We start from the raw sequence: 18189 nt of genomic DNA, 5'->3' as shown, positions 1-18189 counted from the left end.
AAAAACACCCGAGTCTCCACCGTCCAAGCCCAGTTAATAATTAAATCACCAGTATCTTTGATACCCTGTCATATGCCACCTCCGCCTTTCATCTGTCTCTCTCACCTACCGCCGAGCCAGTCAGTGTTACAAGTTACTGATACTGCAGAGACTTCTTATTCCCTGCATAGTTTAGCACATAGATGCATGTGTGCACGATCTGCCCTCGTGCGATCCATCCTCTTTAGTTTTGTCCATTTTTGAACATTATACAAATGGATTTACATATTTCGTTTCTTTTTATCCTGAACACTATTTGTTGATTCATTCGTGTTACTTATAACTATAGTTTATTTCTATTGCTCTGTATACTGCCTACTCTTTGTATTATAATTTCTTTGTTCTTTATCCTCTTTGTGGACACTAAATTAGTTTCAGTGTTTGGTATTACAAACCAAAAAAAGACTTACAAACATTCTTGTTTATTTAGCTGAAGCACACAGGTGACATTTCTCTGAGGTATGGACTCAGAAGTGAAAGTGCTAAATCATGAGGCCTATAAGTCTTCACTCTTGCTAGATAATGCTAGGTTCTCTGAAGTCATCATGCCAATTTATATTACCACTAGGAACGTATGTGAGCTCCTACTGCTCCATAGCCTGCCGGTACTTGATACTGCCAGACTTGTACATTTTCGTTAATCTGGGGATTACTGTGCTCTTATTTTGAATTTTACTGACATTTAATGAAATTGAGCAGCGTTTTATGTGTGTTTTTGCCCTTTGAATAGCCTCTCTTGTGTGTGCTTACCTTTTACTCAATTTTATATCAGTTTGCATATTGTCTTTGTCTTACGGAGTAGGAGTTCTTCCACACTTTGTGTGTTAAATATTGCAAATGCCTTCTCAATGACATGTTATTACTCCCTTTTTTACAGTACCTTTTGAAGAACAGATGTTCTTAAATTTATGGCTAGTGCATTTTGTGTCTTGTTGAAAAGGATTATTTTGTATCCTGAGATGAAATAATCTCCTATGTGATCTTCTGAAAACTGTCAGTGATCTATTCAGGGCTGATTTTTGTGAATAGTTGGAGTAGAAACAACTTCTCTGTTCTTTTGACATATGGATCCCAATTAACCTAGCACCCTTTAATGAGAAGCCTGGCCTCTCTCAGCACCTGTGACAGGTGACAGAAGCTTGTGTGGTCACAGTGTACTTACAGACACCAGACGAGAGGTGATGTGAAATTTAGGAAACAGGTTGAGAACAACAGCTCTGGGAGAATTCTGGAGCAGCCTTGAGTTTGATCAGAGTACATCATGAAGGGAAATACAAAATTAATCCTGTCATGTTTACATCTACTAGAAGAGTAGTTACACAGACTGGGGACAGTTTACAATTGAGTAAATAACAAATTACATGCAGAGGGACTAAAGCAAATGAATGATAATGTTGGAAAGAGAAGTAAAATAAATAATTGGTGATACATGATTTATTTCGGAAATCCCAGGAAGGGGGAAAAAAAAAGAGTTCTATGCACAAATAGCCTTAAAACTGAGTCTCAAAAATCACCAGGATAAACCAAGAATCTCAGAACCCTGGGGAGAGAAATTATTTTTCTGAAGATTTTTTTTTGGAAAGCATATGGTTTTTCAATAACAACTTGGTTTTTCAAGTGTGATGTGGTTTCAGAGATTATCTTATACAGTCCAGAGAACTGGACTGTAACAAAAGATTGGGAATTTTTAAAACAGATGAGAGAAGATATGAATCAGATGTTAAAATGTAAAGCTTTAATCACTGAAGCAGAATGGCCCTTCTTGACCCAAATGAGTGAGCAGATGAGAGCCTATGCCAGACAGCTCGGTGCATGACTACAGTAAGACCTGAGTCAGCCTGCCTCTCTGGCTCACTCTCAGGTCAGTCGACAAACATAAAAGTTAATTCCACTTACTGTGTCTTCCAGTTTGCCACTCTTTGGTAGTGTCGAATCTGTTACTCAGTTCTTCATCTCAAATGTTACATATTTTTTTTTATATCTAGAAGATTTATTTGGGTCTTAGAAGATCTTCCCTTTCCTCATCATGCTCATGCTTTCCTTGGCAAATTTGAGCATGTGCGTCATACTTGTAATGGCTGTTTGACATCTTTGTGTGCTCTTCTCAGTACCTCCATCACTGTGCGGTCACACTGGCTGATCCTCCGGCACCCCATTCTGCTGTGCATCGCATTCTGCTGCTTTGCAGGCCTCGTAATTTTTGAAAGATACCAGATAATGTGTGCAGTGTCGGGGTTCCTTTCTTTTGTGTTGGTGGCAAGGCAGGTTTTGTTGGCTTGGCTTGAGTGGTGTGTTTTGTTCTGGCTCAAAGATAGGTTATTTGCAGATTGAAGTTTTCTTCCTAGGTTTGGTAGAATGTGTCTAGAGCATCCTTTAATCTGGAGCCAGTGAAGTCCCCTTTTTAAACCATGACCTTCCCATCCAATGCCCTGCGGATTTCAGAGCTCTCGATTTTGGCTCACAGGAATGCAAGCTGTTGGCAGCCCTGCTTGAGCTCTCCTTCCACTTCTGTTGTTACTTTTTCTAGCCTGAATCTGAGTGCACCTCAGGCATTTACAGCTGGGTGCTCAACGCAGAGACCTTCTCAAGAGCTCTTGGCCACTTCTTTCCTCTTTCGCTCCCCTTTCCTGCCAGTTGTGGTTTCCTACATCTCCAGTATTCTGAGCCTGGGCCTTCCAGAACTCCAGGGTCTGTCTCTTCAGGTTCAGTCAGGCTCCCCCTGCACCCTGCTTTGCATTCCCCTCCCTGGATGACCTCCCGGCTGTCAGCGGGGCTCACAGGCCCACCTCCTTCCTCTCAGAGATCACAGTATTGCCTGTTGTCTCCTTTGTGAGAACTGGTATTTTATATATTTATACAGCTTCATAGTTGTTTCTTTTAAAATGTTTTGATATCAAAACAAAATTCTTTTAAGAGTGGACTCTAGTTGTTTAGAAGCCTTTCTCAGATACTCTCAGTGTATCATAGAATTTCATTTCTTAGATCCCTCCCTCCCCTCTCTTGCCCCTGACCCCCTTTAGAGCAGTAGGTTTCAACCTGGGGTGTTTTTCCTCCCCAACCCTCAGGGATATTTGACTGTGTGGGAAGGAACTTCTGGTATCTAGTGGATAGAGGCTAGGGGTGCAGGTAAACATCCTTTACTGCCCAACACAGTCCCTGCAACGAGTCCCTGAGCATTAACCCACCCAGAATTCAAAATGTCAGTGACTCCAAGGGTAAGAAACTTTGCTTTAGATAAACGATGTGACCATAAGATCTTTTTTCTTAGTAATCTTGGAATTTTCCATCACAAAAATGTGGGGTCTTTTTGTTTGTCAGGAGCTCTGAGGTTGACGTCACCACTGTCCCAGCGTCCTTGCCATGTCCTGCCTATGTGCATTTTTCTGTTGGTTTGAACTGACACCAAGTTAATGGTTTCCTTTGTTTTTTCTTAACCTTTGCATTTGTCATTGGATTTTTTTCCTCCACTGACATGATTATTATGGTATTTCTGCTCTTGAATAACACAATAGAGATGCAAAATACACTGTACCCTAATTCTTTTGGGGGAAAGCGCAAAGGAACAGAGGCTTACAAATGGAGTAATATTTTCAGTGACTCAGAATGTCACTTGTAGTTATTAATAATAGTGTTGCTTTAACTTCACATATAATTATTTTTAACAACAAAAGTTGGTTTTAGCTAAATTTTTGTGTGAGTATTGAGAAAGGCTTTTATTGAGTCTATAATTTATGGAATGCTCTAGCAGTATGGGTCCTGATGTTCACATTTTGCAAGTGGAAGTTTCCACACGCAAGAATATTAATACTTTCTTATGTGCCCTCTGTTCTTCACAGTCATATTTGGACAAAGCTTTTTATATGGGGTTCACAGCACTACATGCTTAGACATATAGATCATACCCGTCAGGTGTATGTAGTTAGCACACCACACCCGCAACCAGGCACCCATAGTCCTCCATAGCCACTGTGCTCCGCTCCCCACCTCCTTCCACCTCTCCTTCCCTCCAGTAGCTGCAATTCTATAGTCAGATTTTCCTTGGTTTGTTCCTGGCTTTGGTTTTTTTCTCACCCTTTGTTTTGTCTATATTTTAGCCTTTTGTTACAAACCTTTAACATTCTTGACTTTGAGTTACCAAGTGAATGAACAGTCATCTGATGGCTCTGTGAGACCACAGTGTAAGAATTCAGCCTCTGGGCATTAAGAAACAGGCTGTTAAGTTCCAGATCATGAACAGAATCACACTGTGCGGCAGAAGTGAGCTCGTGAATCTGTCTGCCTTTTACAGATGAGGAAACTGAGGGCCAGGATGGGGTGTTTCCGCAGAGGTGGCAGGGGAAGCTGGATTTGAGCACGGGCCGTGTGTCTTCTGCTCTGGTCACCGTGCTCGGCCCTGTGGGCGGCTGACCCTGAGGGTCTGGCTTTCTGGGCCCAGAGTCTGCCTCTTTGCTCCTCATTCCAGAGGAAGAGGCTATGCAGCTGTCCCATGCCTGAGGGGCACTCCACTCCCTGGAATTGTGTGGGTCTCACACAACAGGAGGCCGTTCCTGGGTGTGTAATTGTTGTGTGTAAGTCTGATTTTGCTACTTAAAGTTATTTTAGCTGATGAAGGAGGGAAATAACATGTCTTATGAATTCCTTGACTTACTTTTCTTACATTCAGAATATTTTTAAAAATTCAGGGGTTATAGAGTTTTGTTTACTGAAAAATTAACTGGTTTCATTTCCTGACCTTTTGCTACTCAAGTCACTTACGACAGAGCTTTAATTTACATAGCTTTACCGCTATCTACTACAGAATCATTAGTTTGTGTTTGAATGATCGAGGGACCAATACACTCTCCTGTTGTTTCCTGACTTAGATATTCTTATGAAATTACTTTAATTCTAACATTCTGTAAGTTTCAGGCTGGGGCCACATTGGTTCACCACTGCAAGTGCAGTTCTGCCCTTCACCAGATACATTAATCTGAAGAGAGCTAGGCACCCCCATGTTACTACAGCGTTACAATAGTCACGAGCCGGAAACAAGCTGAGTGCCCACTGACAGACAAGTGAGTAAAGATGTGGTAGATACACACAGTAGAATACTACTCAGCTGTTCATAAAAGAAAGAAAGGTGAAGCTCTGCCATTTTGAACAACATCAATGGACACAGAGGATATTATGCTTAGAGAAATAAGCCGGAAGTGGACAATTACCACATGATTTCACTCATGAACTATATAGAAGGAATAAATGAAGAAAAGCAAATAAATGGATGAACTAAATAAAACAAAAACAAGCTTTTAGGCTGTAAGACTACCTAGTGGTTATGCTAGCACTGACGAGGACTTCTGATGAAGTCTTAGTGAGCCTTCTGATCTGTGACTTGAATTTTTCCATGAGTTAGGGACAGGTATGTGTGCTGCTTTCTTCTCAATTAGGCTTTGTGATTTACAGGTTTTCATCACACATCCTAGTGCACTTACTACAAAGACTGGACAGGTCAGGTTGATGGTCAGGACACCCCCGCTCCTGGCAGAAGTGTCTGCCCAGGACTCTTAAGTGCAATGAGCTTAAATACATGTTGATATCAAGTTAGATTAGTACAGCCTCACAGGTCTACTGCTTGGTAAAGTGATTTTTAAATTCTCCTTAATTCATCAGAGCAAATACATATTTTAGCTCTAAATTAAAATAATGGAAGTAAGTCAGTATGAAATAATTATGTAAATGTGGGTAGTTCTTTGGTTTGTGGTCACATTTTGATGGTGTTCATACTGATATACTACAGATTTACTTTGAATTGTGCAGCTTTGCATAATGCATTTTGAATACTTGAATTTTATGCCAAAGGTAAAACTAAACTCACTTTTTCTTTATGAAAAGCTAGAAATATTTCCGACCATTTGATATATGTTTTATCCAGACTAAAATCTGTATTTCCACTTTGTGCCTTTGTGTTTTTGATAGCTGTCTGAAAATATTTTTTAGTTTCACATTTTTTTAAAAGGAGGAGTTATTGTTAAATACATTGTAACAACTTGTCACTTGTCTTGAACTCAACTTCCCATTGTCCAAATACAGATAGTAACCAGAAAAATGCTTGTCATCCTTTAGGATCAAGGAGATGCATATTAAAGCCACAGTGAGGTACACCTCACTCCCGTGAGAATCAGCATAGCAAGACCAGAAATTGCAAGTGTTGGAAAGGATCTGGAGAAGGTGCCCTTGTACACTTTTGGTGGGAATGTGGATTGGCCTAGTTCCTATGGAAAACAGTATGGAGATTTCTCAAAATACTAAAAATAGATCTACTGTGTAACCCAGCAATTCCATCCCTAGGTATCTCCCCAAAGAATGAAAACATCAGTCTGAAAGGGGATTTGCGCTCCTTTGTTCATTGCAGCACTGTTGCAGAGCATACCAGGGAAGCAGCCTAAGTGCCCACGACCAGGTGAAAGGATTAAAGTGTGGTGGTGCAGAGAGTTAAGTCTCGGAACTCTGCTGCTGTCACCAGCCACTGCAACATCGGTTCGATCCCCAGCCAGGTAGCCAGCAGCCCTCTTCTGTCTTGCCGCTGCGCTCAGCAGTGTATTTTAGTAGAGCTGCATGTTCTGCTCCCCACTCTGTCTCTGGTAAATCCTCTCACCCTCCACACCTCTGGCCTGCACACCAGTTCTTGTGTGCATAAATAAATAAATCTTAGCAAAAAATAAGGTAGTATGCACACAGAGGAATACTACACAGCTGTATAAAAATAGGTGAAATCTAATTACTTGCAACAATGTGGATGTAACTGGAGGGAATTATGCTAATTGAAATAAGCCAGAAGGAAGTTTCACTATTGTGAATTATCAAGAAACAAAACAAAGGAGCAGACAAAACTAAACCAAAACAAATCCTAAAAATGTGGCCATAGCACTTAGGTACAGGAAGCCTAGGGGTTGTGCTACAGGTAGAGGGAACCCAGTGGACTGTGGTGGAAGAGTATGGGTACTTTGACGGTGGGTGGATCTATCTGAAGAGGTGTGACCCTATATCATATACAGTGTTGTAAACTATTGCTAACCTGAGTAAAAAATAATTAAGTAAAAAAAAAAAACAACCTGTTTGCACGAATGAAAAAAAAATAGATGAGGGACAGTTTCTGGATAACAAAATAGATATTGCAAAATATACAGTTAACCTCGTCCTTTAAAACCCATTTGCAGTCTTCCTTTAAGCAACACTGTTAAAAACCAAGTTATGTGGTTTTCACATCACTGCAGACTAGAGACAGAAAATAAAAGTGAGCCTTAGATGTCAACCTGTGACAGAGAAACAGGAAGGAGGCGGACCCCCATGTGTAGAGAGCTCGTTCATCCTCCTGAGTCACACCCCGGCAGTGTCTCCCAAGTCACGGGTTTGCGGTGTTGACCCCGCGCCATTCGGGGGGTTTTCTAATGTCTAGTGTGCCCTAACAACAGGTACATGACACCTTTCAGGAAAGTAGGTGGGCCTGGTTATTTTTTATTACCCACCACTCAACTTTATGCACTCTTAACATTGCCACATTTTTAATTTATTTTCCCAGAAGTGAGATATTGTAGGTATGTCGGGGCCCTCATCTACCCCTTTCCTTTTCTCCTCTGAGCTGTACTGCCTGAGTGTTCCCAGGCAGGGGTTTTCCTTGCACTGCAGACCCAGACACACAAACAGCAATAAGCTTTTCAGGTCTTCAGATAGGTGGAGAAATGCTTACCTATTTTCTGTCCATTATTTTTACTCAAGCTGTGAACCTGTGTTGGCAACCCTTGTTACTCATTTTAACTATTTGAGGGTATTCCATTATCAAATTAATGACAATTTATGCATTCATTCACCTTGTGATGAATCTTTGTTTTGTTTTGTTTTAAAGATTTATTTATTTATGCATACAGAGCTGGGGGACAGGCCAAGATGCAGGGGCCATGAGAGGATTCACCAGAGATAGAGTGGGGAGCAGAACAGGCCAACTGATGAAGTGCACTGCTAAGGGGAGCAGTGGGCAGGCTGCTCCCGCCCTCCCAGGAGAGGTCTGCCGCGCCCTGTGGTCACCTCCAGGGCAGGCAGGGATGGAACTCATGCTGAAGTGGCTTTAACTTCTTAGTGCTGTGCTTTACCCCGCTGCGCCACAAGGGAGGGCTGATGAATCTTTGGTTTTGCACTATTTCTGACACTGAACTTCTGTTGCTCTATATACTCGACAACACTAGCTTCTGTCGGGTTCTTTTTAGTTGTTTAGATTGAGTTCATTTTGTGGGTATGAGATTATATCTTATGCTTTAAATACGCATGTCTGATTTGTACTGTGGTTAAGCACAGTTTATGTTTATGGTTTGTTTGGGTTAGACTTACGTTTCCTATTTATCTTTTTAGTGTGTAGGAATTTCTTCTATATTCCGAGCACAAAATTTTTGCCAGATGAGTTTCAAATACTATTTTTGTATCCTTATAGTGCTATTATTTTATAGAAGTTTTTAATACAGCAACATATTTAGATCTTTTTTATGGCTTCTGCTTTTGCATTTTTTAAAACGATTTTATTTATGTATACAAGAACTTGGGTGTAGGCCAGAGATGCAGAAGGCAGGTAAGAGGATTCACCAAAGACAGGGTAGGGGGCATATCAGATAGATCTTCTGAAATACACTACTGAGAGGAGCAGCGGGCAAGACAGGAGAGGGCTGCTGCACCCTGTGGGTCAGCTCCCTGGCTGGGGGTCGAACTTGTGCTATGGTGGCTAGTGATAGCTGGATAGCTCTGAGACTTTAACCCCTGTGCCACTAGGGAGGCCCCTGTCTTTGCATGTGTAAGAAATGTTTGCCTACCAGTGGACATATATAAATATATAGACATGTACTCATAAAAAATGTCAAGTTTTTATTTTCACTTGTTAGTTCATGTGGCACTTAGTTTTGGCTCTGGTGGAGGCTTCTGTTCCCCTCCTGTAGGTGCTGCTCATAGCAGTGGCTTCCCCACTGCTGCGCTGCATCACTCCCGTGACACAGGAAATACCCACATGTGCTTAGTGTCATTCCCTGCCTGTAGGAAAGCTGCTCTGCCTTAATTTCCCCACCCTAACCCCCACCATTTATGCTCTGGAATATCCTATTGCTTGCTATATAAAATTTTACATGGAATTTAACTTATAGTTCTTTTAAAAAATCATTTTGGGATTTTGGTCAAAACCAAATTGCATTTATAAGTTAGTTTCGGCATACCTAATTTTAAAATAATGAAGTGGCTTAAAGAAGAAATGACTGTATTTGCAAAAATCAGTTTTCAAAAAACCAGGTCTGCAAGAATTCTGAATAATCAAGATTTTGTTATATTTAGGTGAAGGAAAGCCAAACCATTGAATGTGTTTATTCCTGTACTTTAGTAATTCTTAAATATTTAAGCATCTTTAGTTCTTCATTGGGTTTGCCAGTTTTCTTCCTTCATCAAACAATTACTGCTGACTGGTGCTGGCTACCTATCATGTTAGACTGTGCACACAAGTTATGCCACGAAAGCCCCACCTGCTGTGGGCAGATAGTGGAATGCCGACTTCATTCCACGCCATCAATGAGTCAGATGAATTCATCTTTTCTAAAGTTCCTCATTTTTGTCCCTCTTTAGAGACTTACAGCCAGTACAGGGAGCAAACAGCGCAGCCGCCTGTCTGTCATGGCCCAGTACCTCTGCCACGTGCAGCATGTCCTGACGATCCCAGGGCGCGCGTTCCTCCCCAAACCTGAGGTGAGTGTCTGTTGTGGTATACTAGAATTAAGGTTTTGATTGGGATTGTCGTCATTCCTTTGAGAATGTGTCAGAGGAAGCTACCTTGAGGATACAATCTTTATTTCTATGCAACTTGTACCATACCCTTTCTTTACCTCTCATGACTAAGAACTACAAAAAGCACAGCAGGTGTTTTTCATTTTCAAGATTGATTTATTTCTGCATAGAAGAACTGGGTGAGGCCAGAGGTGTGGGTGTAAGGAGGGTTCACCAGAAACAAATTAAGGAGCAGGACAGGTGCATCCACTGAAGTACGCTGCTGAGGGGGCAACAGGTGAGACAGAAGAGGTCTGCTGCGCCCTGTGGGTCACTCCCTGGCCGGGATGGAACTCAGACCGCAGTGGTGATAGTGCTGAGACTTCCCCAGTAGGCCACCACAGGTGCCAGGACTGTTAACTCTTCCCCTAGATTTTCTCCCCTGTGGGCAGAGCGATCTGTTGTCTGGGTTACCCACATGTCCTTGTGGTGGTGACTTCATCATCCTCTTTTGCTCTTAAAAATAGCCCAGTGTGGAAGCTACCCACTGCTCAGAGAAATCTGTATTTTTTTTTCTGTGAATTCTGATAGGAGCTTCTACATAAGTTTCATCAAACATTTCTTATTTATCATGAATTATTTTTCCTCTTTTTTGAGATACCTTTAGGAGTTTAGGAAAACATTGTTAGATATTCACTTAGACTTTTTTGATTGTTGTATGCTAATTACAGAAGACCAAGTGCTAATTACAAGAAGTTTCTTTACCAAAAATAAAAATCACTCCATTGGTGTCTGTTTTCAGAAAACCATTGTTGGATGAGTTACTACAAGACATGCACCATGAAAACTCTACTGTTTCTTCACTGCAAGTGTGTTATACAGAAAAGCATGTTTTTACTGTTTAGAAAGCCAAGGCAGGGAAAGGGCAGAAATAGCCCAGTCAGACATGGAGTCTGCCTTCAGGGGCTTGTCCTGGCTGTGTCAAGTCTGGCAAAGTTACCTTACAGCATTTGATATTCGTTACTTAAAGGAGAAAAAAAAATGTATGTTGTGATTTTTAGCTTTACGTATAGGTCACGGATTGAGAGTGGGTGTCCTAGCCAAAAGTGTTAGACAGGTCGAGACCCTTCTACGTTCTTGCACCGCCTTCCACTTCGTCTGCCCTGCTGTCCACCCCGCCAACAACTTCACGTGGTGATGGGAATTTAGTCCATCTTTCACCTCACATAGCAGGCTTGTCACTTTTTCTAAATCAAACTGAGGGAATTCACTCCAGTACCCATGTCTCAAAAGAAATTTAAATGTCTTTTTGCAAAATAACAGATCCTAGACAGTATTTGGTGGCTGGAGAGATGGCTCACATTTGACTTTCAGGACTGTCTTCTGCTCGAACAGGTCCGTGGAGCAGTGAAAGCCAGGCAGCAGCCACGTAGCAGTTTTTCTTTTTGTATTGCATGTATGTATGTATGTATGTATGTATGTATGTATATGGTTTTCGAATAGTGTAATACTTAATTATATTGGAAACCAGGATCTTTGCTTTAGACTTTTATGGTTATGGCTATTACCATAATCTAAATTTTTTTACATTGTTTAATTTTACCAGAGTTGCTAAGGAGACTGTTAAGATCTTTTCAGAGAAAAGTTTTTCTTTGCTGCGTGTCTCTGTTCAGGCCTGTGTGAAAGTACTTGGTGACAACAGAGGTTATTTTCAAGTTTATCTTTGATTTAGAGACAATCCACCTGTTTTTAGTTACTTTTTGTTCCTCTGGGATGAAGGGCTCATGAAATATTTATTGTTTGGATAAAAGCTATCAGTGTCTTTGACTCTTTTTATTGAGGGATGTTTGCTTTTGTGGCAAATTAAACAGCTTCATAGAAATTTTATTTATATGCCTTTGTTGTAAATATTGCATGCTAGAAATTTATTTGTAATGTAGGAAAGCAGTTATCAAGATGGAGAGGGAAAGCATTATTATACAGTAATAATACAATATACAATAAATCAAATGTTTAAGGTTTAGTTCTATAAGAACTCTGTGCTGCTTGAAATAGTTATACCATGTCAGGACAGATCAGGAATTTTCTAAGAAAATCCAGGAAATACTTGGATGATAGTAACATTGAACGAATGTTTTAAAAATTCATGTTCTTAAGATAGGGAAAGAGTTTTTCCAAAATAACAATATAATAAGACTGTCCCTCTGGCTAAACTGTTCTGAATACAAAAATAGAAAATCGTAAACAAACCTACAAAGTAAAGCATCCTAAGTGCTAAGGTAAAGGCATAGGCATATTCCTGGTTAATTCTATGTGACTAATCAAAAGAAATTTACTAAAATTCAATAATTATTCTCAACTAGAACTCTAAGAAATAGATAATGGAGACTGTCTTCTTGTGCTGTGAAGTACTTGCTTATAACCCCCTTACGATTTTTCCCACTAGAATATGCTATCCATTATCTATTGGGCTTTAATAGCAGAACGTTCATGATCATGAAACTTTTATTACCATGTTTTGAATAGTTAAATTCCTGCCAAGCTCCCGCTTACTAACTTCTCTGTTTCAGTCCCCAAAAGTGAACCCCAGATTCTTTACTAGCTACAGGAAAAAAACATAAATTCTTAGTTAGACTAGTCTGGTCTAGTATCTTAAACTCCTGGAGTTTGTAGTATGTAGCTTTAAGTTAGGATTTTTTAGATTTCAATTGCATTAATAAAATTATTTCACCAATTTATAACACAAAACCCCTCTCTTTATAGTGTAGATTAACAACTAAAAAATGTTTCCATGACAGAGGAAAATTTGGTCCTTAATTTTCTCAAGGTTGATCTGAAGACCCTTGAGAATCCACTTGTTTCTGGAGCTCAGAGTAACTATTTTTTCAGCTGTACAGCACTCAAGTTTGAACTAAGCTGCTAGAAAGTCCTTCAGAATTCTGTCATCTTTTGCTTTTATAAAATGTGGTTAAGAGTCTCACAATCTAAAATCCTTCCAACAGAATGGACAATCTTAATATTTGAACGCTATCCATAGTCTCACCTAGTAGAAAAGGAACTTACAGGCAGTCATAGAATTGCAAGAATCTTTTTGATTGACAGTGATCAAGATGACATACCTTCCTGGAAGAAGTATGGGCTTTTGAAGTAAAGCTGCTGGAATTCCAGCTACCCTAGTGTAAGGATTTAGTCAGGCTAATTGACTGAGTGTTGGCATGTCTTCAATAGAGGCAGGGATGCCACCCTGGGAGGGTTAGCGTGTAGGTTAGTGTCTGGCGTGCGGAGACAGGCAGTGCAAGGTGGTTATGACTATAATAATCACAAATATTTATGGACTAAGTTGTAATACAGCTATTGTGGGCTATAATTTTTAAGACACATATGGGCATATCTTATATACATACATAAACGTATACATAAACACATACATGCATAAATTTCCTATTTAGAAGTGTGCTACATGGGGCAAATGACCCAGACATTATAGATTTACGACTTCAGTAGTGTCAATATAATTCTACGTGTTAATGGTAAACTACCTCCATAACATGTTACAAGGAAAAAGTCAGCACCTGGACAGTCACACCTGGCCTTTGAGGTTTGCGTTTTAGAGGCTTCCAGCACATTTGCTCACAGATGGTGAGGCCTCAACCCCCACTCCATATGAAATGATCTGGCATCAGTGACTGTCTGGGTCCACACAAGAAACTGCTGTCTTTATGCCTTTGTGTTTTTGAAATCTGATATCGAGGATATTTCTGTTGTATATTATGCTGTATTTCAGAGTCTTTTTGGATCTAAGTTTAGAAGACTAGTATTTATTTGTTTAACCTGCTTTAGAGGTGGTTTCCTAGAATCAAAGATGAAGAATTTTTTTTTAATTATTTTTTAAAAATCTGTTTATGTATACAGAACTGGGGTATAGACCAGAGACGCAAGGGCAGTGAGAGGACTTACCAGAGACAGCAGGAAGCAGAACAGGCAGACTGATGAAGTACATGGCTGAGGGGAGCAGTGGACGAGTCAGGAGAGGTGGGTCGCGCCCCTGGGTGGGGATCGAACTCATGCTGAAGTGGCTTTAGCTTCTTAGTGCTGTGCTTTAACCCATTGCGCCACCAGGGAAGGCCCTTAATTATATTTTTACTGTGGTAACATTGCTTTATGTCACTGTATGATCAGGGTACAGGTCCATACCTTTTCAGATGTTTGTTGACCACCCCCCGACAGGAGTGTCCACAGTGACCTACCACATTCCACTGAGCCCTACCTGCTGTACTTCCTGCCTCCCACCCTGCCCCTGGTAGCCCAGTTCTGCGGTCAGGTAGTAAGGTTTGTGTGATTTAATTTTATCTGTTCCATTGTTTCTTTCTATTTCACTGAACATACTCCTATCCAGTTGCATCTGTTGTCGATTGTAACTGAGTAGCACCCTACAGCGTGGGAGTGGAATAAGTCTCATCTTCTTTATCTGCTCTTCTGTCCATGGCACTTAGGCCATTCCTCTTAAGTTTGTTTCTTTAAACAGTGCTGCAGTGAACTTAGAAGAGCATACCCTTTGAATTAGTTTTGGGTGGAGACATAAAAGTGAAATTACTGGATCATCTAGTAGATCCATTTTTAACATTGGGAGAAATTTTCCAACTCTTTTCCATAGGAGTTGTTCCAGTCTGCATTCCTGCCAGCCTTGGAAGCGGGTGCTTTTCTTTTCACATCCTCGTCAACAGTTGTTGTGTCTGGTCTTCTGTGTGTGGGCGATTCTCAAGGGGTGAAGGGGGATCTCACTGTAGGTTTGGTTTGTATTGTGATAAGCGATGATGAACAATTTTTCACTCCACTTTTTGATTGGGTTTTGTTTCTTTTTCTTGAGTGGGGTGAGTTCGCTGTAGATCTTGCATATCAGCCCCTGTTAAATGTATGATGTCCAGGTATTTCTGTCACTGAGGGGAGCCTTTTATTTTGATGTGTCCCATTTGTTTATGTTTGCTTTTGTTACTCTTGTTGTAGTCAAGTCCCCAAAGAGATTCCTGAGGCCAACTTCATGAACTGTTTTCCTTCTCCTTTCTTCTGTTTGTTTTATGGTTTTAGGTCTTAAATCCATGCCTTTAATTTATTTTGAGATAGTTTTTAAGTTTGGTGTGAGAAGTGGACAAGATAAGGTAAGGACTTTCATGAAAGGTGAGGTATGGAGTGTCCTCTGGAGAAGGAGTCATCGGTGGAGGCAGCTCTGAGGGCGCTTGCGCTCCAGCAGCAGCCTGAAGTGCGCCCTCCCAGCAGCCCCGCCGCTGGCAGATTCCATAGGTGCCTTCGCTGCCCTGCCTGGGAGGCACCAGGTAAGGTTCTTGGTCCATTGCAGTAGCAGCCTCCAGGCAGGTTTCCGAAATGGTGGTTTTCTGTCTTTTCTTTGGAACTTCAGTTTTTCAACTTTATCATTGGCTTTTCTGCCGACTATGCCAGCAGTCTTATTGTTAAGTTGCCTCAAGTTCTTTTTTGAAAGTGGGTAGTTTGAAAATAAATATGTAAACTAAGAGCCAGTTTTATAATGAATGAAGTGCCAGGGTCATCCTTCTAAAAAATAGATCTCTTGACTAGAAATAATTCTTACTACAATCTAATACTAATTATATTCTTACAACTACTCAAGAAAAAAAAATGTACAGGAAGTACTATAAATCCAAGGCAAGAAGCAGCAAAATTGCTTTTTTTGCGGTGACATATCTATATCTATAAAGTGCAATGAAATGAGCAAAATTATTGGAGGTTATGAAGAGACACACACCAGATTCTGCAGAATCACAGTGTCAAATCCTCAAGAGTGAAAGTTAATATATGCTGCTGATGTATCGCTTAATACAGTGAAAAAAGAAATGTCATCAGAAAACACTAGATCCAAACTGAATTTAATTCTAGCTCTAAACTGAACTTTCTTCAGTCTGCCCACCCTCAGCCTCTCCTCCCCATGCATTTAGTATGCTGACTAATGACACTTTCACCTGCCCGAGTTAGATACTGAAACCTGGAGACTATTCTGAGTTCCCTTTCGCCTTTATCCCTGCAACCAGTCACTAACTTCTGACACCACTTACGTTTCTCTGATACCAGATTTGTACCCATTTCTCCTGATCTAATTTAAATCTTCACTTACCCGAATGGCTAGATGGTAGATGGTTCCTTCAGCCATGTGAGACATAAGCGCACACACACTCACCTAGTCTGTAGGGAAGCAGTCCGCGGAATGGGAGACGGTATCAGCAAATCATGCAGCTAATAAGTGATTATGTCCCAAGTAGATAAAGAGCTCATTCAGCTCAACACCAGATAAACAACTGCATTAAAAAGGGGGCAGGTGATCTGAATGAACACTTCTCCAGAGAAGACATACATCTGGTGAAGGGACAAGAGGCATACTCCTCATCTTTTACTAGTAGGGAAATGCACATCTCCTGCCTATGAGAATGCCTGTTAATCAGAAGGCGAGAAACAAGTGTTGGAGAGGATGTGGTGAAAAAGAAATTCTTGTACAATGTAAATTGGTGCTGCCATTTTGAAAAACAGTGAAAATTCTTTCCAAAAAGGAAAAATAGAAATTCTGTACAAACTGCTTCTGGGTCCTTATGCAAAAATATGAAAACATTAATTTGAAGATCGATATGTGCCCCCCTGTTTATTGTGGCATTATTTACAATAATGAAGAGCAGGAGACAATTTCCTTGGTAGTTCCGCATAATCTGTGAATGTCATATTTGTCAGTGCTCACAAATTTCCAAAGAGGCGGGGACATCACAGGTGATGGCTCAGCTCAGGTGGGCAGCTGGGTTTTATAGCATCGGGCGGGGTCAACAGCTCTCCTCCCTAATGTGCTATCAGACTTTAGTACTGAAGGCTACTGCAGAGATGCAACAAGAGACCCTGGATCAACACCAGGCTTTTTATACTTGGAATTTTAGCTCTTTTGTAAAATCCAATTAAGTGCCAATTTAGACGACGTATCAACAGGTTATGTTAAAAAGCACAAGAACTGTCCTTTAATTCTTACTAAATATAACTAGAGTCCCTTTCAGTTATAAATCTAGCTAAAACATGAAAGTAGTAATAAAAATCATATTTTTTATAGTTTTGTGCATGATACTTTGTTCATATTTTAAACAGCCACATCATTTATAAAGTATTTTATATTCTTTCAGAGAAAGTGAAACATAATTTGAAGAGCTTTCTTTATATGTAAAAGACAAACAGCCACATCAGCTTCCTAAACTAGCCCCAAGTATCACAGTTATTCACACGTAATCCTTCAGATTGTATACTGAATTGCCCTCTGGCTGTTTGGTGGAGATAGGTTGCTGCTTGGGTGGATGGAGCCAAGCTTCTGGATTATTTTTCACACAGGAAGTGCAGAAAATCAGACCAGAGATAAACAGCAGGATGGCTGAAATAAATCCAATGTAGACAGCCCCTCCAGGCTCAAGTTTGTTGCTTTCTGGAACTGTCAGGTCCCAGAAGTCAGCTATGATCTCCTTTGTGTACCACACTGTTGGTATCAGGCCAGCGATCCCTGCAGCCAGGAAGCAGACTCCTCCAGCCACAGAAGACTGAGCCTTGGTTTCTCTGGTCCCTCCTAATCTAGTACATTTCATTCCCACGGCAGAAGCGCAGACACCTAGAGCAGACAGCACACAGGCCAGCACCATCGTGGCCCGTGCCACCTGCACATGGGCGGGGAGCGACAGCGTGGAGTACTTGAGGGTGCAGCTGAACATCCCAGTGCTGTACCACGTGCAGTCCATCCACAGCCCCTGGAGCTGGATGATGGCTGTGATGATGTTGGCACCCCCATCCACGGTCACCTTCCAGCTGGGCAGCAAAGTCGCTGTGAGCACACCAGAGACTCCAGATAAAGCCAGCACGAAAGCAAGAAGTTGGAGACCTGCAGAGGCCATGACCTTCCTGCTCCCTTTGTCCACTGAGAAAATCCTGGTGCTTGATGATGACTCTGGGCCAAAGCTGTAGCTCTCTTTGGGCCCTCTAGAACCAAGTGACAAAGGCTGGGGAAGGAAGATAAAGTCAGGGTGTAAGGTCGTTAGTCTAAACAGAAAGGTTGCTCTGTGCAGCAGGAACCGAGAACACACCTGATGAATAGACCCGGAGTGGAGGAGGATGCTACAGGAGAAGAGCTCACTGCAGGCCCCAGGAGAATCCTCCCTTGAGAGATAGCCTCGGTGGGGCGTGTCACAGCCGCAGGAAAGTGCGGTCTTTGCTCTTCTTAAAACTTGATCAATGCCAGAGCTGTCTATAGAGCAGGCATGTGCCTGGCTAGGAGATCAGGCATACCAGGTTCTGGCTGGAGGGTCTGAAAAGGAGTTTTAATAACACTGTACGTTTTAAAGTTTT

General features: G+C 41.2%; 2 protein-coding genes across 4 annotated transcripts in view; one reads left to right on the top strand and one right to left on the bottom strand.

The window, feature by feature from the left end:
* The window catches only part of TFB1M (transcription factor B1, mitochondrial), a 40685-nt gene that overhangs the window by 10479 nt on the left and 12017 nt on the right, over positions 1–18189 (top strand). For all 3 annotated transcript variants that reach the window (XM_012721442.1, XM_012721436.1, XM_004674154.2), the window contains exon 5: positions 9667–9786. In XM_012721442.1, coding sequence (XP_012576896.1) covers positions 9667–9786 — 120 coding nt within the window. The remainder of the gene's footprint in view (positions 1–9666; positions 9787–18189) is intronic.
* Positions 17079–17738, bottom strand: CLDN20 (claudin 20). Its single transcript, XM_004673948.1, has one exon. The coding sequence runs from the start codon at positions 17736–17738 to the stop codon at positions 17079–17081; it is 660 nt and encodes a 219-aa protein (XP_004674005.1).

Source organism: Condylura cristata, unplaced genomic scaffold, assembly GCF_000260355.1.
Source record: "Condylura cristata isolate star-nosed mole 26May11 unplaced genomic scaffold, ConCri1.0 scaffold00001, whole genome shotgun sequence".
NCBI classification, from domain to species: Eukaryota; Metazoa; Chordata; class Mammalia; order Eulipotyphla; family Talpidae; genus Condylura; species Condylura cristata.
This window is presented reverse-complemented; position numbering and strand designations above follow the sequence as displayed.